The 25,318-nt window shown below is 39.7% G+C and overlaps 1 protein-coding gene across 1 annotated transcript in view; it reads right to left on the bottom strand.

Moving 5' to 3' along the window:
- The window catches only part of ARHGAP15 (Rho GTPase activating protein 15), a 574,327-nt gene that overhangs the window by 212,774 nt on the left and 336,235 nt on the right, over positions 1–25,318 (bottom strand). Inside the window, exon 10 of the mRNA XM_016196534.2 lies at positions 2,547–2,645. Coding sequence (XP_016052020.2) covers positions 2,547–2,645 — 99 coding nt within the window. The remainder of the gene's footprint in view (positions 1–2,546; positions 2,646–25,318) is intronic.

Consider the following 25,318-nt stretch of genomic DNA (forward strand, 5'->3'; position numbering starts at 1 on the left):
GTTTCATGTGAAATAAAGCATGTAAGAAGCATTTAAAAAAATACAGATACAGTTTATAGATGATTTTTTTAAAGGCAAGGAAATAATCTTAAGGAAAAAAAGAGAGAGAGGAAACAAATCTTTTTTTTATAACAGCCGATGTGCTGCTGTAGTGACTACTGAGGCCATTTCCCTAAGACTGTGAGAGTAAACACACAGTTTTCATTAAATGTGCCTTTCCCATAAGTGGTCCATAAGCATTTCCCATGACTCTGCAGTTGAGTATCTTGGCTGAGAGAGGATCTGGCCATTAGAAAGAGGGCTCTAGATATGCTGGGTCCCAGCCGTGCCGAGAGACTTGGCACCTTTCTATGCTACTTCCTAATACCAGCCCCAGCATAAAATGTCATCAGAAGCCTGCATAAACATTGGACTTAGATTCACATAAATTATTTCTGTCCTAAGGTGCTTTATGCCAGAATTTAGTAAAAACAGCACTTTGAGTAAATAGAATTGGCGTAGAAAAGTAAGAATATTAATCCAACAAAATGATCATAGAAAAATATAATCAAAAGTACACACTTGTAAATCTTGCAAGGACGTGAGAGGTTTATCTTGTGCCCCTGAGTTTTTATTGAACATTTCCATGTAGTTCCTTTAAGCTGACGCTTGCCAAAGTGCTTTGAATTATCTGTTTCTTTGTGGAATTGTGGTCTTTGAGTTTCATTAAAATGCTTAGGAATTATTTTAATAATCAGATGTGTGATTAGTGCCTGTTTAGCACTGGATCTACAAATTCATTTTAAGAGTAAACACCAGGGCTGTGAAATATAATGCCAGATATGATTGTTCCTGTCAGCAGAAACATTGTCTTATTTTATTAAAAACTCCAACAAAATGCCATGAACAAAGGATGCAGTTTCTATTTGCAGATACTTTCTACCCTACAATATTACGGTATCTGCATAGCACGGGGCTGTATCCAGCAGAATTTTCATCTTGCCTGGGGTAGGTGCGTGAACGGAGGGGTACACAGCCCTTTCTCATATGTGCACACATCTTATTATGTACAGCTTCCCCCAAAGCCCTATTTGGATTTTTGTTCTAATATAACAGTGCTCACACCGTCAGTACTGAGTATTTATAAGTGAATGAAGATTTCCTGAAAATGATTATTTAGCTATTGGCAATAATAACATTATAACACTTTCAGTGATCCATTTTGGCTTTAAGTACTTATTAAATAATATTTATTCCTCAAATATGTACTTGTAAAATTAAATGAGATTGCAACATGCAATAAAAACACATTTCTCTCTCAACTCGAATTGACTCCATTCCTCACAGATATCTCTCCTCGTGTTCACCCTGCTTTTACTGTTCTCTCCTCTCGCCCTGAACTCTCTGCTCCTCTCTGATGTGCTGATAGGCTTCCCCGCAAAGCCACTCTCTTTATCCACTTTACCAACCCACTCGTCCCCTTCTTGTTGTTTTGCATCCCCTACTGATACGGGAATAGTAGGATCCCAAGGCTGTCCTTACACTATAATTAAAGTATGAATTTCCAGGAGTTGGAAATTGCAGACCATTTTTATTATGCTTCTATAATAAAGCCAGGTAACACTGAGAGAATTAAAATAGCTTTGCCCTCGCAGATAACTTGGTAAAGATTTTTTTCTCCTTGGCTCTATTGTTTTAAGAGATGGGGAGCTGAAAATGGGAATAGATTCACCAGTTCTTTTTTCTGAAAACACCTCTATCTTTTACGTGATATATATCCCCCTAGATCCTGGGAATATGTTGTAAACTTGTAACAGATGGTGATGAAGCTTTGTATTTTTATGTAATACATTTTTTTGAGATTCTGCATCTACTGTATGTATCTTCCAGGGAAAATGACCTTGAATGAATGAAGTCATAGTCTGAAGGAAAAACACCTCACAGATCGACAAGCATACCAATGATGAGTCAGTTGGGTTTTGTTTTGTTCCCCTCAGTGAGATGAAATAATTTCAGATGAAAAGCAGAATGTTGAAATATAAAGATTAAAGGTCATTTTAACACTGGTGGTGCATCTGTTAATTGTTCCAGGAGAACCAGTTAGCTGGATTCTGAGCAAACAGAAACACGTGGAAGATGGAATATCACTGCTTGCGAGTAGAAATGCTATTTGCTTTGCTTGGGTAATGTTGGGGGCTTACCAAAAATTGTTCTGGCACAACATCCACCAGCATGAATGTTAGGAGGGTTCTAACACTCAGAGTGCTGATATTTTATGAATGTTTTATCACTGGCTTGAAAACAAGAAGTTTGCAATTGAATCAACAACATGTCAGACAGACAAAATAAAAAAAAATTAAAAAAAAGAACATTGGTGGGAATTACTGATGTCCCTATTGTAAAAACAAACTGAAAGTTAATGAGAAACTTGATCCTCTTAACCGATTAACAAAAGTCAGGTTTTAACTGCACGGCTTCGCGGACAAATGGGGTGTCGCTGTGAACCTGAGCCTTGCTGGGTGAGGGCTCAGGAGAGGGGAGACAGGGCTGCACACTCGGTCACCCACCTCTTTTCTCCACAGCTTCGATGCACTGCTTTACGAACCGCGGCACTGTGGCATTTTCACGTTCACACACTGTGTGCAGATGAGAGCCAAAAATTTGATCTGCAAAAGAAACAGAGATGAGCTTCATTAAAATCCAAGCTCGCGTTGTTCTTTAATTCGATTCCCTTTCCATATCCACCGCCTGATGAAATCTGCATCTCGCGTAGGAATCGATTTTTTGCTTTAGCTCCAAAGTGTCTGTGGCAGACATGCAGAGACCGTGACCCCCTCCCGCATGGAACGGGGCTGGGCCCAGCGAGGGAAACGAGCCCCCCACCATCGATTAGGTGGGGCGCCTGCGTAAATCACAGTCTCCCTGGGCTTAGCTTGGTTGTCTATAAAATAATGACAAGGAATTAAGCCAACATCTACAAAATAATTAATCTTAATGAACTGATGTCTTGAGTGTTTTAGAAGAAAATTTTCAATGATCATCAAAATTATGATTTTGTCAGTATACTTAGAAAATTCGTCCTGTGGCTCGATGACAGTTGACCAGGCAGACTTGACTTTGAAGTGAATTTCTAAACATTCCTCCTGCCTGCATGCCCTTCCTCTTCTCTAATCTAAGTATCCCGTTTCCTGTAGGACTCGGCTCCGACAGCACTTTCCCCACAAACCCTCCTGCCCTCTCAGCTTTGTGTCTGCAGGAGCACAGGTTCTCTGGAATACGCATTTCCTCAGGATGTAGCTAGGTGATATGGGGGGAAGCGCTGGGATCAAAATGCTTTCGCAACACTGGGTTAAACAAAGCCAAACAGGTTCCTTTTATGTATATTTATTTTAGAGCTTGTGATATGCCAACGTGCCCTGGGAATGAATCCCCACAAGGGGCTGGAGAACGCACTATTTCCCACACTGGTCTGAGTAAGATCCTTTTATTTCAAAGGGCATCTCTCTAGACTAATGTTTCCGAGAACACGCTGGGCCAAACCCTAACCTAGGCCTCTCACTTAGAACATGATTTATGCTACCTTGCCTTGTGTATTTACATTTATAATACATGAAATACATCTCCTCAGAGTAGGTTCTGAGCGCCTGCATCATCGACGTGTTCTTGCAATCACCAGTGCTTCGCGCAGCTTGGGGCCCACAGGATTCACCCACAGAGTCCTAAAGCTGTGGTAAAGTATACGTGATACAAAATTTACCATTTTAACCATTTTTCTGTGTTCGGTTCAATGGCATTAAGTACATGTGTATTGTTGTGCAACAAACACCACAAATCCATTTCCAAAACTTTAAAAAAACAGCATAAATATTTATTACTGATAATGAAACAAATACTTAGTGCTTTCAAGGGCTTCCAGTCTTGCTCAGGATGAAATCCAATTCCCTATCACCACTTCCAAAGCAGCATGTGACCAGACCTTCCGCCAATTAATTGATTTCGTTAGCTCCCTCTCTTCCCTCTCTCCCACATCACTTGCTACGGCCTCTGTCCACACTGCTGATCTTTGCCCACTTCTGCCTCTGAACTTTGCACTTGGTATTTCCTCTGCATGGACCTCTATCGCTCTAGGTCTTTGATTAAATGTTACCTTCTGATTGTAGCCTTTCCTACCTACCCTTTTTAAAAAAGTGTCAACCCACCGCAAACAGGAACTCTCGATGTCACTCCTCTGCCTTACTTTTCTTAGGCCACTTATCTTCACCTGACATATTAGAGTGATGTGTTTACTGCTTTCCTTGCTTAGACTGTGAAACTCAGGACAGTAAGAACTATACTTATTTCTTTTGTTACTGGGTCCCCAGTAACTAGACAACGTTTGGCATATACTAGAAGTTCAATAAACATTCATTGAATGAATGATTGACTGCAAGGCATCATCTGAATCATCACTGGAGGTTTTCAATGATTTAAAAATTATCTGTAGCAGAATTGAGGAGAAAATATAAAATACAGCATAATAGAAGCTAAATAATATATCATTACAAAGGGATAGTCAAAATGGAGTGTGGCAAGATTTCAAGGAAGTCATGATTTTCACCCATTTCTTAGAAAAAGTGATGGCTTGAATTTGGGACAATTCAGCCGAGAGGGAAGCAATTAAGGCTAAAGCACTAATAATAATGTACTACAATACTGAATTGTGCATTTTCATTCAAGAGACAGAAAGAAGATATGCACAAAACATCTCAACCTAGTGTAGCATGTGAGCCACCACCGTAAGAAAGAATGACATAAAATATTCAGAAAAATAACCCATAACTTCCTATAGAATAATCTACCTTGGTTAGATTTATAGTCAGAAATAATTGCTATAAAGTATAAACCCCTTTAATGAAAATCATAATTCAAATCAATTTCGCAAATATTTGTTACCTTCTATCTTTATAGCAATGAGGTAGGCATATTAGATTGTAAAATAGAAACAAGAAGTTTATAATCTTGCAATAGAAGTATTCAAATAACATTCCAAAACAATATAAGTGGTGTCAGAAAAGTTACTAAATGCTAAGAAAGGTATCCTATACTATAGGTCCTTTCCTGACATTTCTTGCAGATGTGGTTTGTGTACGGTGGGGAGGGGGAGATGTTTGTGAGCTGAGGGTCATTTAAGGCAAATAGATTTCTGTATAAAGCGTGCCTTAAAATCTGGAGAAATTTTCTTTTGTGAGGTAGGTAGAGAAAACATGAAAGCGTTCTAGGGCATTTACTCTTTCCTACACTCAGCTATTTGCAAAAGAAAATCCTGAGTGCCTGCTCTGTGCCAGGAGCTAGGAAGGGCAGTGGTAATATAATAACCAAGACCCATTACCTGCTCTAAAGGTTTCTTGTCTAGTAAGCAGCATATGAATAAACTGGCAGAGACACTTCATCATGAACAGCCCTGTACCTGGGGAAGCATAGACGCAACGGGCGGATGTGGCGAGGCATCAGGCTAGCCTTGAGCACCCAGGGAAGACTTCCCACAGCAGGGTTGAATCCTCAAGATTTAGTAAGACTTAAATTGGAGAGTTAAGAGAGGGGACAATGGGCACTCGGAAAACAACCATGTCAGTGATGGGAAGAATGATAGGAAGACTGTAGTATGCTGAGGGAAACATTCCCTCTTTCTTATTTAGATAAATCTTAATATATTAAGCTTTAAAAGGAGACACAAATTGTGTTATGTAGGATCTTAAATATTAAGTCAGGTAGGTTAAATTATTGAGAGTGTGAAGATACCATTGATTTCTTATACTGTTGCTGTTTCCCTCTCAACTTCTTTCTTGTTTTTAGAGTCCACTCATAAAACAGATCCTGGAAATGTTCTCCAAAGACTTCTGCTTTCCTTATACCTTTGGGTGATTAGATAATTTTGGTCAGTAAAATATAAGGGGAAGAAACTTGGGAAGCTACAAGAGAAGATTTTTCCCCCCTCTGATAAAGGGAGAGGGGTGTATGAAGGCACACTTTCTTTTTTTATCTGCTTTGAACATCACTGTGAAATCATGCGATGCTTGGAGCTACTGCAGCAATCTTGTCACCATGAGGCAACAAGCCTGCAAACAAAAGATAATGATAAAAAATACCTAAATCTACAAGAAACCTGAGACTTCAATGGCATTGTTGAACTTTCAACCCAATCCTGAAACACTTTCTCTAGACCTTTTTTATGAGATAATATAAGTCATTTTAAAAAATATATTTTTATTGACTTCAGAGAGAGGAAGAGAGAATAGAAACATCAATGATGGGAGAGAATCATTGATTAACTGTCTCCTGCATGCCCCCTATTGGGGATAAAGCCTGAAACTCGGGCATGTTCCCTGACCAGAAATTGAACCATGAGCTCCTGGCTCATGGGTCGACACTCAACCACTGAGCCACTCCGGCTGGGCTATAAGTCATTTTAAGCTGAGAGTTCTATCACCTGCAACCAAAAGGTTCATAACCAAATCTGGCTCACCAATCATGTGGAAGATTGGACACAAGGAGTTTAGTTACAGGCTAGTGTGATTGCCTAGGAAAGATGTTATTAAGACCAGAATCAGGATAGAGGTGTAAACTTAATCATTGTTCACAACTCGCATCTTTTCTGAATTAGATTTATACACTTAAATACTTGTCATGTGACCGTGTGGTAAAACTCACTAGAGTGGGTAACTTTTATTTCCCCAACATCTTTGATGTTGGGCCTGGCCGTATGAATTACTTTGGAGAATGTAGTGTGAGTAGAAATGGGTCAGTTCCAGACCGAGGCCTTAAGACACAACACAGACTTCTGCTTTTCTGCTTACTTCTCTGCTATGGCCAAGGCCAAAGCTTCCCTGGGTAGCTACTGCCCCTTAGTCTGGGCTCCAGAGTAAGTACATATGGCATGGACCAGAAGCCGACCCTCACTGAGGAGGCAAGGGCAGTCAGATCCACAGCTGAAAGCAGAGCTGTTCTGTCAAGCCTGACCTGGACTGTCTGACCCACAGACACATGAGAAATGAATGCTCTTTGCTGTATGCCACTGAGATTTTGTGTTTGTTCGTTACGCAGCAATAGCTAACTGATGAAGATGGTAACAGTGCCTGGGTTTTTGGTGATCTAAGCAACGCTGTGAGAATAAAAACCAAGAGAGGTAATAAAATATGGACATTGAAACTGGAAAGCAAATTTTTAGAGAAAACCAATTCTAAATTTGCTAAGAATGTGGAATTATACATCAGTTTAGATTCAAGCACATGGAAGAGCCTCAAAGGAAATTGCTCTCACCTTAAAATTTAAACTCATTGTGCCTCACCTAATATTATGGTGCTTTTTACTCTGTATTCTCTCCAGATGAATTCAGTCCTACTGAATTCAAGTCAGTGAATATTTCGTGAGCACCCACCGTATGCTGGGTGTTGTGAATGATGCAGAGAGTAATTCACTCATTCAGTAGCTATCTATTACATGCCCACCACGGGCCAGCCACTGTGCTCCAGCCTGATGAGCGCTGACGCATGAAGCATGATCTCCTACAGTCTGGGGGGAAGACTAACTCAGAAGCACTTACAATGTGATTGTGCTATTGCAAGGGTGAGTGATAATAATAGTGAAGATTTATTGTGCACTTGCACTAAGCCAGGCCAAGTTCGAAGTACTTTATATATTCTAGCTTATTTAATCTTTCTACCAATCTTCAACCCTTTCATGGTAGATAGTATCATCCTGATTTTACAGGAGAGGAAAAGAAACAGAAGCAAAAAGATATTGAGTCTTTTGTCTATAGCTGCAAAACAACAGTCTCTATAAAATAAAAGAAAAAAGATAAAGACCTACCCTGAGACCATGGGGAAAAGGGGTGATTCGTGGGATTTTGTATATTGGATGCAGGAGGTGAGCCAAATGGTTAGGAACGGAGGGCTTTCAAGTACTTGTTTGTTTGAAGGAGACTGAGATGCAGAAATCTGACGGTTTGGAAAATAGTGAGATTGATATTTAGAAGGTAAGACAAGCATATCAGATGCAGCAGAACGGTGATGGGAGAAAAAAGTGAAAAATTCTCATTGGACTTTGGCAATTCAAAGGCTGTTGATGACCACAAAGAAAATGACTTTAGTAGAAGAATGAACCTGCAAAGTTGATGTTTGTGGCCAAGATTTGAAGAGAAGGTGAGGATGTGGAAACAGCAAAGAGACTCCTTTATTAAGAAGTTTTGTGGTTTGAAATTATTATAAGGAAAGATTGCACTTGGGGAGAATTTTGACTTGGGGTGACTAGGAGAGAATTTCAATCGCAGGCTATTTTTGATTGCCATAGTCTATGCTCTGAGGGGTGAGGTGCTATTTTCGGTTGATATAATGGGGGAGGTGCATTACTGCCACTTACTGGGGGGTCCAGGCAAGTGCAGGCGATCCCTCACGGACATCTATCCCTTCTGATTGCTAATAGCACCCTGGTGAGAAAGGAGCCTAGATTTGTTGAACTTCATTAAATAGAAGGGAGATGTTTGCTTTCACTAGTTACCAGAAGAGCCAAAAATTTTCTTCTCACTTCTGTTCTCTCTTTAAACTGGCTACACTCACCCAAGAAGGTATGGCACTGCTGTCTAAGGACTTAGCTCTCCAGCTGAACCTGATTAAATCAAAGGTTGTCATGTGGGCCAAGGTGAGCCAGTGCATGTCTCCATACAAAAAACTCAGAATTGGTATACTACCGATAGAGGTAGGTGGCTCCAGGGAGTTGAATTAGATTTAGACATTGGAGGCCAGGGGTAGTCATTTGGAGAGATCACCAAGCAAAATGGGTGAGCGGGCACAGGAACTGATTTGCAGAGAGGTGAATGAAACAGACACACCTCAACTCCTCACTTTCTGGTGCCTAACTCCAGGCACCAGATATCCTTGCCAAGAGGTGCATTAGCAATTAGAGTGGCCCGGCCGGGCGTGGCTCAGCAGTTGAGTGTCAACCTAGGATCCAGGCGATTGGGGTTTGATTCCTGGTCAGGGCACATGCCCGGGTTGCAGGCTCGACCCCCAGTTGGGGACGTGCAGGAGGCAGCCAATCAATGACTCTCTCACCACTGATGTTTTTCTCTCTCTCTCTCCCTCTCCTTTCCTCTCTCTGAAATCAATAAAGATACATTAAAAAAGAAAGAAATCAGAGTGAATTTTTGTTTAATGCAACCAAATAAATTTGACTAGAGCATGGACATAGCACTGTCTCTAATGTCTCAAGAGATGGCTTACAATCATAATAGAGAGGGCCAGGCTTGGAAAAGGAGCTCAGTGAGATCCACCATTACAGACAGCACTGGTTAGAAAAACTGTGGTGAGCATCTGTCTGGTCCTGAAACTATTCTTCTATCCTCTGGTCAGAGCACCCTGATTTTTCTTTGGAGATGACCTTTCTCATTTCTCTGCTGTTCAGTTTGAGTAATGCTGACCCCACCACCTTCAGCTCCAAGGATGAACATGCATTTTGTCTCCCTGGCCACAGTAATTGATTGAGACATGAACGCATGGTTCAAGTAGATCTGCAAGTAAATCCTGAGGCTTTGTCTAGTCCTACTAGGAAAGAGAGACCCACTTTCTACAGGTGTTGGTAAACTATGACGATGCGAATCTGAGTTTCTATAAGTTATGTTGCTACTTTCTGGGAAGATGTACTGGAAAATTAAGCAACAGAGTGGGAAACAAAGCTGAGCAATAGAGGAGAAAAAGATTTGATAACATTTTGTGCCCCTAGATCCAGTCATGCCTGAAACTATCCCTGCCCCTTGGACTTTTCAATTAAGGAGTCTAATAAATTCCATTCTTGCTTTTGAAGTTTGGACACATTTATATCAATTGCAACTGGAAAGAATCTTGACTACAACATTAGCTTTCAACATAAAATGGTGAATTTTATAACTTGGAGGAGATGATGATGCACATGAAATGACTTTGCCAAGTAACACACGCTATTCAAAGAAAGTAAATCATAGAGATTTAGCTGAAATGTCATTGTCAACTTAAAGGGCTGTTGTAGGACTGCCATCCGTCCATAAATCTGATACAGTCCAGAGTCTGATAAACCAGGGACCATTAAATGACAGAAATGTATTTGAACCACAGACTCTTCTACTTTAAAATAGTGTAAGGAAAGGGGAAGGGAGAGAAAAGGTATCCTGTTTTCTTGGCAAGCATTAATGAACTAGCTTTTGCCCCCTAAACTTCCATGCCTGTTGTCCTAGCACAACATTAGGGAGTATTTCTGCATTCCCCTCCCTTATGGTATTCCAAAAAAGGGAGCAGTCCCAGAACCCTGAGCTCCCGACTCCCCACCTCTATTCCCATCTGTGGGCTCACTGGTAATTCTTTCTTCCTTTCTTAACAACTCTTTGTATTTAGCAAACACCTCTTGCCAGGGGTGCCAATATTTTTGGAATGCTCTTCCAATGCCTATGGCCTTGGCTAGTGCGATCTTTATGTCTTCCTCCTACTGCACTGCTTCAGAGCATATACCAGGGGTGGCAGACAACACATTGGTTGGAGAAAATCCATTTTCTGCAATTTTTCGTTGAAAGCATCTTTTGGTGAGAAAAACAAATAGACCTTACACATGACTGCATTTATAAATCATGTTGTTTACATAATGAATTAGAATTTAACTAGGAAATGGTGGTTTTTAATCGTTAGGCTCTCAAACTTTTGACCGATTTAGTTCGTTCATCAGCGTAACCAGGTTAAGTCTCCCAGATTACAAATTAGCTTCATTCTCCCTCATCTCTGCTATATATTTTTGACAAATTATGGAAAGAACACCCACTAATGGGATCCTTGTCAGTTAGATTCCAAATGAATCAAAACTATGAGGGAAAGTACTCAATAGAGGCAGTTAAATGTTCAAATAATGTGACGGTGTTATCATCATTTACCCCAGGAGACAGTCTCCACATGCTTTTCAAAATGATGTTTTTCTGCTTTCAGGACAGAGGGCCATGGCAGCTACTTGAGTAAATTTTAAAAAGGAAAAACAAAGCATCTAAAACAACAAACTGAATGGCTCGGCCACACACACGCACATACACACACCAGGCAATTATTTTGGTCATGAGGGTTATTTGTGAAGGATTTTTGGCTGTAATAGAAAAAGTCAACAACAACAACAACTGTGGCCCATCTTAAGCAAAGAAAAATTTATTTGAATGATATTGAGGAATGGGGGTGGAAGGGAAGTCAAAGAATGTACTGGGAACTCAAAGTAATTTGTTAATTAGTCAAAGAAATTACTGAAGTCTGGGGGAACAGTCTTCAAGATATTTAAAATCCAAGGTGCTTAGGAGATTCATAAAATAAGAAGCAATAAATACAGCAATTGTCTTGTAACTCTGAGAGCTGGGTCAGGAGGCTACTTTCATTGTCACCTCCACCACAGCACTGTCATCATGAGGTCTATTTATCCAATGCTTCAGATTTGAAGTTCCAATAGAAGATGCCCAGTCGGTTGAGGTTAAGTTTAAAAATGGGTTGGAATGAGAAAAAAATATATATAGCTCTATAGTCTCCATAGCAGGCAGCGTTGAGTTGGACATTTCCACCCTCCAAAATGCCACACACAAGGGCAGATCATTTCTTATTAGGTTGCTCTAAGGGAGGGGCAGCAGCTACTGGAAGGCAAAAATAATATTCTCAACATGGGTAACCTCAGCAATTTAAATGAATTCACCCTTTGATTCTAAACTCGAAGTGACATTCAGTTTTACTTTAGAGAGTTGGTTTCCGGACCCACACTTTCAGACTGCTTATCAAGGAGCCCTATTTCCACTCTTCTGTGTTTCCTCCACTTTTATCCTCACACCTTCTCCTTGTTTCCTTTAAATTTTTTCCCATATGAGTATCCACAGATAGTTTTCCACAATTTTATTGAGAATTTTTGGAGAAATGGGTGATATAAGTAAATGCTATAGTTTACTGATGGCCTATGTCTTTGCATTAAGATATGCTTAATGCTAGAACACTGCTGAATTTAATCTATCTTAAGTGCTTTGGAAGGTGCTGCATTATCTTACCGGCTTCGATTAAACATATCAGCTACTGCTGTCGGGCACACAGGTACCAAATATTGGGCTGATTCTCTGCTGAATCTCTAATATACACTGGAAGTAAATCTCTCTCATTGCCTGGTTTACTTGAGATTCCTTTTCTCATAGGAGGCAAGTACAGGAAAAAGCTGAATTATTTTAACTTTCAAGTAGTTTGGAATATAAATAAATAGAAGTTCTAAATAGATATGCTTCTGTGTATAGTTTCCCTCCACATGTTTATTCATATTTTTGTGTCTCATCTAACAGATTTTAAAGCCTGTGGTGGATAGTGCTCTGGAAAGACTGGAGGAGATCTGCCCAGGCTCTATGAAGAGGATCTTTCCAGACAGGGGTCGGCTGCAGCTTCCATGGAAGTTGGGCAGTTGGCTCAGGAGTGGCACCCTTTCACGAGAGCAGCCCAGTTTCAGTGTCAGGCCAGCCGCCACCCAGACGGAATGGCCGAGTTCTTCCCCAGCACCTTCCATTTTCTCTCCTCTTTTCTTTTTCATGCATCCAGCAGTCTCCACCTTTCCCAATTTTACCTTCAACCCCAAACAATACTTCCCTGAAGTACCCTTTTTCTAAGCTCCTAAACTCTCATGGAAATAGAACTCAACTCAATTTTGGTCCAATGAATGCAATGAACGTTTTGGTGAGTCCACCAGCCAGAAACAAATTTTTAGCTTAAATGAAGAGTTTATTGACCCAAATGGAATGATAGATATGACATTTTTCTCTGCCTACTCTAGGCAGCAACTTTGTCCTATATGTTCCCCTCCCTCTGCTTACCCAGCAGCACAATACACAAATACACCTGTATACACACACACTCCCCCACAGTATAGAGAATGGTTTGACCAAGTGATTATTTCATGATTTTTTTTTTTAATCCATGCATTCCCTCTGTCCATCCCTGAGTACTTTTCAATGCCTGCTGTGGATGGAATAATGAATAGAACACTAGGTCTTCACACAGACTATATGTAAATAGGGAAAACAAACACACAAACACATTCACATATAGTATAATGTCATATGGTGATGGGCACTATGAGAAAATAAAGCCTGGCAGGGAGATAGTTAGTGGGAGGTGTTGTCAGCACAGATAACTCTGAGGCAGTGGCATTGAACAGAGAACAAAAGAAGTTAAGGGATGAGCCAACACAAAAGGAGAGCATCCAATCAGAGGAGCAGAAGTGCTTAAGGCTGTGGGGGTAAGTGGGGTGCATCAGAGGGGCAGCAAGGCCTTTGTGGCTGGGGTGTAATGACAAATAAGAACTGTAGTTGAGGTGGTGGGCACACAGTGCAACATACAGAAATTGTATCAAGAAAATGTATACTTCAAACCTATATGACTTATTAATGAATGTCACTCAAATAAATTTAATAATAAAAAACAGAACTATGGTTGAGGTAAAACTGAAAAGGTAGCCTGGGCCAAAGCAGGTAGCACCCTACAAGTCAGCAAGGACCTTAGATTTTAAATGTGATTTCATTCTAAGTAATTGTAGATTATTGAGCAGGGGAGTGACATAATGTGATTTATGTTTTTAAATGACCCTTCTAATTCTGTGTGGAGACTCTATTTGGAAAAGAAACAGAGAAGCCAGTCTGGGGACTGGTAAAATATTCCAGGGAAAGATGATGGTGCTTAGGTAAGAGCAGTAATGAGGGAAGTGACTAAAAGGAACTGGATTTAAAATATATGTCTAAGGTGGGATTTGCTGATAAAAGCAGAAGAGACAGTGTAGAACGGAGGGTGACTCCAGCTGGCAAACGCCAGTGACATTTTCTGAGACAGAAAACCTCTGGGAGCTGGGGACTCAAGGGTTACTCTGGATTAATGTGAGATGTCTACCAAACATCCAAGGAGATGTCAAATGGACTTCTGAATTGTGAATCCGGAGCTTGAAGCTGAAGTTTTAAGTTTGGAAAACCTACAGATGGAATTTGAAGCCACAGGACTGGAATATTTCAACCCTAGAATATTCGAATAGTGCCCAGAAGGAACGAAAAGAGAACTCGAAGGACTTAACATAGGAGAAGCCCAGCATCGTGAAGCTGCTGAGAGCAGCAGACTCCACCAAAGCAGCCCCCACTAAGTTCATAAAAGGAGGAAGAAGAAATTCTAAATAAACAGCAATTCTAAAACCACCGAAAGATTTCATGGCCTGCTTCCTTTCCTATCTACCTCTTTCCAGATAACATCTTCTCTGGGAGTAGAGTTGATTAAGAATGTCTCTAGTCTACTAGATACAGTATAGCTAGAAGATATTAAAATAATAAAGTTATACTTTTGAGATAAAGAGAAGAGAGGAGTAACCCACAATGAGGAAAACAGGGATGACTTCATGGAGCTGGTAGCTCTGAGCTGGATGAGTAGACATGAATACAACTTTCAGGTAGAGAAAGCCGGGAAAGAATATTCAAGGTGAAGAAAGCTTTATCAAGTAGAACAAGATAAGTGTAATTTCTTCCACTTGTATTTCTCCTACGTTCTATTACATTCCCTTCTTGTTGCCAAGTGAAGACATAAATGAATGAATGAATGAATGAATGAATGAATGAAAGCAATGCATAAAAGAGATTTCTGTCTAAAGACTGTGCCGTGATCACTCAAGTATGAGAGAAACGTGTTTCGGTTTAGCTTGCATCAGTACATTTTGGATGACTAACATGGCCATATTGGGTTTAGCACAGCCTGATTATTTAGATTTTCGGCCGACAGTATTTTCTGCTTTTCATTTGCTTGTGTTCTTTCCACTAGAGTTACAGAGGGGACTGAGAAAGGAGGAGGGGTTGAAATTCAGAGATGTCAGATTTTGCTACCTTATTCCATATTTGTTTACACTTTATATCCTTAAAATAGAAAACTGTCCAGAATTCAACTGTTCAAGCACATAACTTGCTGTAATTTCTCTGAAGTTAAAACTTACTGATTAGGTTGTCTGCTTACTTGACTTAGTAGGAACTTCACTGGGGGTTAAAACTACCATAAAATCAGCACCTTTATTTCTGTTTGAGTGACAGGTCTAAAGAGAAAATTTGATACACACAATTTATTCAGATAATTGAATTAATTCTGAATAATTTAATTTACCTTTTAGCTCAGTGAATATGGACTAAAGCTGGAAATGTCATTCAGTGATTGATAAAAGCTGAAAGATTCTTTTCGGGTGGAGAGGGGGAGAAAATTTTGAGTCACTTCGAATTTAAGTAAAATCTAAGAAAGAACAAGGTACTTTTCCTAATAGCAGCATAGATCTGTGAGTATCCCAGGTGGTAAGACTTCAATTTATTTGCATGAATGCATAGTTCAATAAGAAAAGATTCAAATTTAGTTGGAGTAAAACGGCTTAATGATTTCAAATATTACTTGTAATATATTAATATAACGGGTTTGAATATCTATAATGGAGTCTCTTTCATTTGAGTCTTAAGGGTGTTCTCAGAGCCACTAATGCTGAGTGCTAGGTACGCGCTGAAGCACCTAAGAGGAAAGCACTTCAGGTTAAAAGCACTTTCTCGTCTCAGCCTCGGGTTAAAAGCTATTTCAGGATTCTGTTAACGGCATTCTTTAGCCCTCAGCTTCAGCTTAAAAGCGGCTTTGATGAGAAGTGCTCTGAGGCAGGTAAAGGATTTTATAATAAACGGTATTAAGGGCTGGGGATCCATGTGGTTCTGGGCAGTGCGGCCAGCCCCGTGGAGGTGCGGTGTGCGCTCTGCGCAGAACTGCTCGCTCCTGTGGCTGCTCTGATCAATGTGGTCCACTGGTTATTCTGTGCGAAGAAGCTGAAAACCATTTCCAGGAATGTAATGGGAGAGAAGGGGTCACGAGCCCAAACTGGGAGGTCATGTTGCACACATTTCCGAAAACATTTTGTCTCTTTTGGGCTTCCAGTCAAATACAGTGCGCGTTTCTCTTTTTCAGCCCTTACTATAGAAAGTGACTCTGCAATAACATTTCTAAAACACCTTATCCTGTCCCAAAGCTGCCCACAGAATTGAATAAATAGTATCTCACTGTGAGATGCACTTTGCATATTGCACATTTTCTGTGTTTATGGCACGCTCTTCATCTACATTACTTTTCTGGCTAGTAGGACCTAAATTGCTGGGGGATGGTTGCATATAAAGACGAAATGAAGTGGCTCAGTTGAGTCTGCCTACCGAATTGGCAGGATGCCGTTCACCACCCACATGTCTAATTGCAAGCATTACTATTAGTTGGTGAAAAGATAGCGATTTAAGAGGAATTTTGAGCTGATGGGGATCAAAGAGAATTCTGAGAGATGGCAAAATGGAACATCTATCCTATTTAAGTCCCAGGGAGTAGATATGACTTCTGTTGAGGAAAGGGCCTCAGACAAAATAAGAAACTATTTTCTCACTTTGTCAGATTCAAAGCCCAAGAGCTGTTGCTTTAGGCCCTAAATTAGCATACAGGTGGCTGGGGAGAAGGGCAGTCTTCCCATCTGCTCTGGCAACTGAGTGGATCCAGAAATGCAGTGGGGACCAGAGGGATGGGAGCACTGTTTGGCACCTGGAATATTTTGTAGGTGCAGAAGATCCTGGACAGCACCTACGCAGTGAAGCAACCTTCTTTTGGAAGATGCTGGCTACATGGCCATGGTAAGATGTCCTCCTTGGTCAGTTGAAAGGCAGTGGGCTATCAAAGAAGAACATGAGGCAGGCAGTCCTCATCAGATGCGATATACTCCAGGTGCTCCCAGAAATAGCTGGGGAGACCTTGAAGACAAAGAAAGGCTGAGTAGTTCTGATGATGCAGGTGGGAGCCATGACTTGTGATATTTGTGTTTTATGCCAGTGTTACTTCATTCATATCCACAGGCTGCTGGGCCATGGCCCATTGAGGTGAGATAGGAATTAAGTAAACTTAGATTAAAAAAATCAGTAATTCCATAATATAGCTTTCTAATGTATCTGTCCATTGGTCTTCTAAAGTGAAGCCAAGTTTGCAGGATTTGGAAGTGGTTTTTTGAATATTTCTTTCTAAGAGGTGCTTCAGCATCTAATTTTGAAAGAAGGAGTCACATATCTTTGTGGTTCCAGTTCTGGCCTATCATTTGTCACATGGTAGATCTTCCATAAATGCTCACCAAATTAATAAAAATAATGGGCACTAAGTAAATTGCCTGTAAAATAAATTAGAAACTCCTTAGCTGGGCACTCTGCAACACACCTGCCACAGACACTTTTCGTCAAGCCCTCTGCATTTCACCCAAGCCACCTTTTCCCCTCCTTTCCCACAACTGTGCACCTTGAACATCTTACCCATTTCTCCACATGTTCAAATGTTTAAGTCAAGACTCAGTTTAAAGATCATAACGGAAACATTAATCTTTCCCACAGTTTTCCCACTTATAATCTGTTACCTGATTGCCCCTTAAAGCATTTGACATTTGATATATTATGCCATATTTGCTGTACATTTATCTCCCTTACTCATTACTTGAGGGACTCTGCTTTATGTAACTTTGTATCCTCTAAAACATAGTGATTTAAAGAATATGTATGAGCAGGCAATATGCGTAACAATCAAAGCATAAAGGAATACAAGCATAGTTCTCCATCCTTGTTATTGGGTAGTGTGTGCAATGCTACAGGCACAGTTGCTAGGCACACAGAATGCTCAAAATGTCGGCTTTATTACTGCATTGTCAAAACCCTCACCACGACTGATCTGTTTTGCAATTTTCAGAAGGCCTATTCTGCCTTCAGGAGAAAGAACATTTGCAATATGCCATGCCATAGTAAGAGTAGAATTAGGAGTAGAGTATAAGATTAATAGTAACTATTTCTTATGCTAATTGATCTTTATATAGTATCAACAGTCTCAAGAGGTACACTTTTCTGGAAAGTGTTAAGGTAGAAAATTTCCTTACCCTGCCCAAATTCACAAAGCAAGTAAGAGGTAGAGTCAAGACTAGACTTCAAATCTACTTCAACATTTGGTGATCTTTATGGCTTATGACTGCAATACATTGTAGGCCTGAGTAAAATAGAAAGCATATAGCTCTTTCAAACAGCGCAGGAAAGCTTGTCACCACCGCCTTTTCACTTCACACCATATGCACCCAGACCCAATGTGGTAAATAGTCTTTCATATATTTAACTATTTCAAGTTTTCTTTATATACTTAAGCATGATATAAAACTAAGTACAGTTTTGTATTTGAGTATCTCTTTTTCTCAAGAATGAGATGTATTTCTAGTTAGATTTCTTGTGTGTCTAGGATTCTAGGCTGGTAAAAACTGGGACGACAGGCTGGGACCCTTCTCCAGCAGAGGCTGCCTAGATGATTCCTAGCCTCCAGACGGCGTGCCAAATTGATGGGTATAGACTCCTTGTAGCAGATCTCAGATGCGTGTCCACGATCCGGCTCAGTATATGAAATTGACTCTCAACGCAAATCCACAGCAGCTTCTCAGACTCTTGACTTAGAGAATTGCACCTGGGAGACAGAAGCTTCCTCTAGGCTTTTGGTAGTGTTCAAACTATAATGACTGATTGTAGGAATAGATGGCTTTGGGTTATCACAGGGAGGTGCTTTCCACTAAAACTTCACCCAAAAGTATTTACTACCATCTCCACAATTCTTCAGATATGACATCCCACCTCCCAAACTTTCTCCAGCGGGCTGTTCATTTTCTAGCTTCTGGTCCTGGACCAAGGCTGTAGGCCGCTTCTCCCCCACTGTTCACTTCCTGTCCATCAGTCCCTTCTGAGGCCACAGCTCCCTGGCCAGGGCTTCTGCTGTGCCTTCTGTTCTCCAAGCTACAGCGTGAGGCAGGCGGGTCTACTAATGTAGTGCCTTGGTACGTGGCACTGTCCAGTCACAGTGGGAATACTTATATTCTTATACTACGTAGTCACCCTTGGAATATTTTCTCCATATTACTGTGGCATCCTGACTTGAACATAACCTCACACACAGATGTAATTGTCTCTTGTCCTGTGATTAACAGTGTATTTCTGACCAGTACTACCTTTCTTCCAGATTATTCATTCATACTATAAATCTGTGATCTTTCTGATTAAAGGGGCAACAATGCAAGTGTGTACACGAATAAAGGAAACATGCTAGAGAATCTGAGATCTCTGACATCACTGGAAATTCTGTTTTTGATGAAGAGAGGGCCTAACCTTGCTTTTGCCGCCCCCTAAAATGTTTGACTTCAACTGGTAATTATGTAAACAGATTTATAACCAAAATGAGCTCCCACTTCCTCTTTTGACATGTTAATTGTTTCTAAAAAAACATTAAGTGAGGTCTTGTCAAATTCTTTACATAATATTGAATGTTCTCCTATGCTAATTAATTTTTTTTTAAGATGGAAAAATTGTAACATGCTCAAGGCCCCAATGCGTTTAAAATGTGGAGTCACAAAAGATGTAAACACAGTGTATTTTACTGTTCAGAACATAAATGTATGTGGTGGTGCAAATGATGAGGGAGTCTGGGGGAGTAAAAGCTTGTCTGAAATTCAGATTATTTGGAATATGAAGATATTTAGATGTCCTCAAGATATTTTCAGACCATCTGCTTTCTTATTTCTCAGCCTCTAGTTGCATGATAGATTCTTTCATGGCGAGGTTAACTGAGGCCAGTCAGCTCCTGTCTCCATCTTTTCTTTTCCTCCTATGAGTCTGAGTTCCAGGTTCAAAGGGACAAGTTAGGAGTGATATATTCAAGTTAATGACCCTCACATGTGTTTAACTTGGATGACATCTCCTCTAAAATCTCCCTCCTGTCTAATATGGGTAGATAAGAAAATCATTAAAAAATTGGAGCTCAACAACTGTTGAAAGAGAATGAAAATTTTTCTCTTGTGCTCTTACATTGCTAAGGGAAATAGATGTATGAAAATGTCAATCCTTGTAGCAGCCTCTTAGATGGCTATCTGCACAAGTTATCCATCTCAACATATAGCGTGATTCAGTGGCTGCATGAATCTCAGGAAGGCACAGACCTAGGCAATTTTTAGATTTAGGCCAGCTGCATGGGTTATAATTTGGGGCAAAATTTGAGCAATAAATCTGTAACATATTTTCTTATAAATACTGGCCAAATACATGTGACTTATTTTGTTTTAGAATTAGAGGATTTTTCATAATTTGACTATCGTACATGTCTGGACATGTATATATGTATTAGTATCCACCAATGTTATTGTCAAATATATTTAAATCCCTTATTCCACTAATTGTAATTAACACTTGATATTTGCTACATGTTTGGTATATGCTAGTTGGGCACAATGTTTCAGTTTTTCATTTAAAAATTATATGTGAAATGGGCACATAATATTTAGCTTTATATTACTTCAATAAACTCTAACCTGCTTTTATTATTATAGATTGATGTTCTCTATCAGCTATATAAAGTGCTTCTAATATTTTTTTTTTATGGAATATCAAAGGTAAAATAATAGAAACAATTAAAAATAGAATGGAGTTAGGTCACAGTATTGGATAGTAAGAGCACTGAACTCTTGGAAAAATATAAGTTGAAGAAGGCATGTATAAACAGGTATTTCTTTCTTATAAACCTCTTTAAATTTCTCTGAATTCTTTACTGGGCTTTCCCCCTAAGCTACAATTAAATTGTGAAAGTACATTTTCATAAACCTTTCTTAGATGTGTTGTTGATTTGAGGAGGGGTGGGGGAAGTTTTCTTAATTCTCTTTTGTGTGTGTGTTTGTTTGTTTTTTCCTGTGTAAGAAGAAAGCATTTGGATCATCTTTTAAAATAATGAAAACAAATAACAGTTCCCAGGAGAATCAGAAAGCAAAGAAGAGGCTTTGTTTGACTTATCTGTGATAAGGCACTTTGGAGCTTCGGTTTTGTGAGTTGAAGAAAGAGATGTACACAACACTCCAGCCCTTCTATTATGACAGTTTATGCTTCCTATACAGCTTATTTAACTCAAATGCCTGGGAAATAGACACAATTACCACCTTATGGAATGCTACTTAACTTTAAATGTTCCCCACAGAATAGAAACCCACTTCATCAAAATTTATCTCAGTTTCTCAGGAATTATTTTGTCTGCAGGCTCCTGAATGTTCCTGTGCAATTTAAAAATTTAACCCAAGATCGCTTAGAAATAACTGGGATATAAAAAGAAAGAAAAAAATTCCCACACTAAAGGAGTTTGTTCACAAGAATTCCTATGAAAGAGCTGTGTCCTATGCCATGTACACTTTAATCATTCACTCTTTCAGCTGTTATCAATTTAAAACCAATGAAACCCCCACACTGAGTCCATTTGAGCAGTCAATTTTAATATCTCGAGGCATCTGTAGTTATTCTGAATTGGCTGCAAAAGCAGAACTAACAAGTTAAGCTCTAACCATAAGTCGACATCAGGCTGGTAAACCATACATCAAACACAGACAGTTAGTCAATACTCCAGTATGAAAAACCAACTAGCATTTTTAAGAAGAGCAATATATTCATAATATGTTTGGCAGTCTGGTTTGCATTGCTTCCTGGATGGCTGTGCGTTTAACTTTCTAGTCAACAGGGTGCTTCTCGAGCCAGCAGAGCAACATGTTTGATGGAAAACTGGTCAGTCTTCTGATTTGTGGTAATATTTTTAAATGCAAATAAAAAGGTTGGAGGAATGTGCCTTTTGTGAATAAGAATCTAGAAGCTATCTTAATAGTTGATTTTTATAAGAAAACTCTTTCAACCATATGTTCTGGATCTCTGAGCACAGTCCCTATTTCAAATATTATGTCATTGTCAGGCCATGTGTCTCAATTTTGCGTCTGGAAAATATGGTTGCTTGAAATACCTCTTTCTCTCCCCAGAGTGACTCCACGACAGGGTTGTCACCTCCCATAGCGAGAAGAAGACAATGAAGGAGGAGGAGCATTCCAACAAGATCAAGGCAGTCATCACTTCAATCAAATCACTTCCAAATCTTGGGGGCTGGGGGCCCTGGGCCAGGGGGAGTGAAGGGTGTTTATGACATATAGCTGCCTATTCCCAGAACTCTTTTATGTACTTTTATTTTATCTTCAAAAAGAAAGAACATATTAAAGGGAAATATCTAGGGAAGAATAATGCTACATAAAGTTTATGTTTTCAGATCTGTTGCCCCAGAAAATGCTTTGATAAAACACACTTAGAGCAATATAGTCAATTTCAAAGAGAAATTGGGAGCTGTACCTCTCCACGTTGCAATTTGACTAACACTGACAGGCCACCAATTATGATTACCCCAGTTCTGATGTGGCCTCTCGCCTCCTTCCCGCAGAGAAAAGTACAAAGTGCTAGTATAGCACTTTTGCAACAAGGAGCTATTATTCTGATGACTAAATTTTATGAAGGTTAAATTTCAATATCACTAATCAGGTAGAATCACAAGTCAAAAGGGGGCGATGTTTTTATGTTGAATATTTGTTTCCCCCCAAATAAAATGACACGTTTCTTTTTTTCTTTATCTTGGGAATTTGTGAAATATAATTGATTTATAATAGACATAAATTTGAGGGGAACTATTTGTAAGCCAAACTCTCAGTGATGCTAAAGGAAATAAAAGAGCACTATCTTAATCGTAGGCTGTGTCAAAATGAATTGTGGACATTAACATTTCTTGTGCTTGTAGCAGTGCACACATCTGCTGAATGTGGACCCTGGTGAGGAGACAGTGGTTGGGAGACCTCTGATAGGTACTGTCTCTAAGACATATTCAATGTACCCAGGATGTGGACTCTCACATCCCAACCATACCGTGAGTGAGAAAGGAATGGGACCTCTGTACTCAAGTGCTATAGAAAATTCAACTCTCCTCACTGCATGGGAAGCATTTATTCATACATTTGTTCAAATGATCAATCTCAGGTCAGGATGAAATTCTGTTTTCTTCCCCCTCCATTATCCACCTTACCACAAAGTGAAATCACCAGCTAGCACTTTGTGTAAGTTGTGGAACTGTAAAAACTGCAAAGGAGAAAGTGAAGAGCCAGCACTGGCTTCGGATACAGTTCACAGGGTCTACAGGGGCCCTGAAACGCTAACGAGAGCTAAGCTGAAGCATCTTCCACTGCCTAGGAAGCTGGGTTTAGGCGTCGCGAGGGAGCGGTGCGGTGGGAGAAGGCCTGCTGGAGACCAGCAGGGGAGCAACAGTAAATGCTAACCTTTAAACAGGACGGTTCCTGCGAGCGCTGATGAGAGCCCTGTATCTCTTCCTTCTCTTCAGGTGGTTTCACGGAAGGAAGATTTAGGATGTGACTAGAGGATTGAGACGCTCATAGACCACCTGTCCAGAGGGCAGCAGCCTCCCGGCACAAGAAGGAAAAAATCCCCTTCGCCTGGCTTTTGGTCATCTGCAGCCAGCTGAGGGTGGGCCTCGGACAGCACATGAAGGTTGGCTGGGGCAAGGCCAGCGATGGACAGGGAGGTTTTGTATCTTTTCTGCAATCTATACCCACACACAATTTGAGTTCAAGCACGGGGTATGCTTAAAACATGGTAGAGATTCAGGTTATGAAGCAAACCTCCCTTTACCTGCTGCTGATTTTTTACTAGTGTTCATGCTCTATTTCTTCTTATTTTACAGACACTTGTCAGGCCTGAAAATGGAAGGCTTAGAGACCATGTCTCGAACTGGCACCAGGGTTAGACTAACTGTGTAGGGTATACCTCTGGGAAATCTTTTAAAGACATAAAACCAGCATCTACTACCAGGGCAAGATTAAATATGGGTTTTAGAGGTCACTGGCTAAAAACAAAATGCCAATATGCTGGTTAGGAATGAGCTGGGCCTTAGTCACCCTACATTCCCAGCAGGTAGCATGGCTGCAGTCCTGCATCCTGTCAGTTTTAGGGCTAAAGCCTGATATTATTTGGCATTTTATTTTAGTTAAAAAAGAAGAAAGATCTTGAGAACTTGGCTCAAAGGGCAAGAACTATAATTTAAAGGAAGGGAAAAGGAGACTTATTATTATTATTATCATTATTATTTGTAAATACACAGAATATAGTGGGTTATACCAGGAAATTATTGGCAAAATTATTTTGTAGACACTGAAAATCAAGTATTTGTGTCACTATCTCAAATAATATTAAATTTTAATGCCTGTGTAAAAAGTTCTTTCTCCATAAAAAAGTTCTTGAATCGCAAGATAACCAATTTATTATTCTGGCTTATTCTTTCTCCTCTTACCTAATTCGCTCCCGTTTCTGGACCTCATTTGTCTCTTGTTGCTCTAAAGTTATTCTGCTTTCAATAGCTCAGAAGACCTGGATCATTTCCTCCCTGGGTAACAGGCTTTTAAAAGACATGGGCTTAACCTGTTACCCAGGCACACTTTTTTCTCAACATTTGCCATCTCTCATGGTGACCTGTATGCTATTACTGAACAGAAACTAGCTATGTGGTTGGTACTCTATTACCAACACATTGGCTCCCAAGAGCCTTTAAATAATGGAGACTGCCTGGGAACTATAAATGCAAGGGAACCAGGAAGCTTATAGGCCAAGATAAAGGAGCTTAAGGTTGGCTATTAATTTTGGCTAATATTAAATCATGACATAGCTCACTCGTAAGAATCAGAGTTCAATTATGAACCATAAAAGAGTTGAAAGAAAAGAAGATTTACAAGATATTTTTAGGCACATTAGTGCATATTGTGGAAGTTGTGAGAGTATTTGAGGACCAAGCAATGATAGACCCATGCCCCAGTATATAAATTCAAATACAATTATTCTCAGACTAATACTGATCAAGTGGCAAAGTTGGAGCATATCTCTATTCAAAGGTATATTGCAGTGTTGCTCATATATTTTTTGCTTAAATTAATAATGTGGCCAGTCAGTTACTCTGTCATATATCAGTTCTAACAACTTATTTTAAAAAATAATTTCCTCTTAATGATTTTGCTATTCATAAGCATGGCTATTGAAAGTTTAGGGCTGATAACTTGTATCTGCAATTTGAATGGCAAATATTTCTTTATTTTCAATATAATTGACTTGTTTTACAAAAGTACTATAATTTCAAAGAAATTACTTTCTCAGAGGACAGAAACCTTAAACAATTAGTTGTGTCTGTGTGGATAACTGCTTAAATGTTCCAGAAATTAGATGATACTCTGTAAGTGGGTATAGCTAGAAAATAAAATGAGCTCATGCTCATTGATGTGTAAAGAGTACCATAATAAAAATTACCAAAAAGATAAATATGAGTCAACTGCAAATTATGTATATACTTTCCTTGAAGTAAACAAGTTA

This window comes from Miniopterus natalensis, chromosome 8, assembly GCF_054644295.1.
Source record: "Miniopterus natalensis isolate mMinNat1 chromosome 8, mMinNat1.hap1, whole genome shotgun sequence".
Taxonomy (NCBI): Eukaryota; Metazoa; Chordata; class Mammalia; order Chiroptera; family Miniopteridae; genus Miniopterus; species Miniopterus natalensis.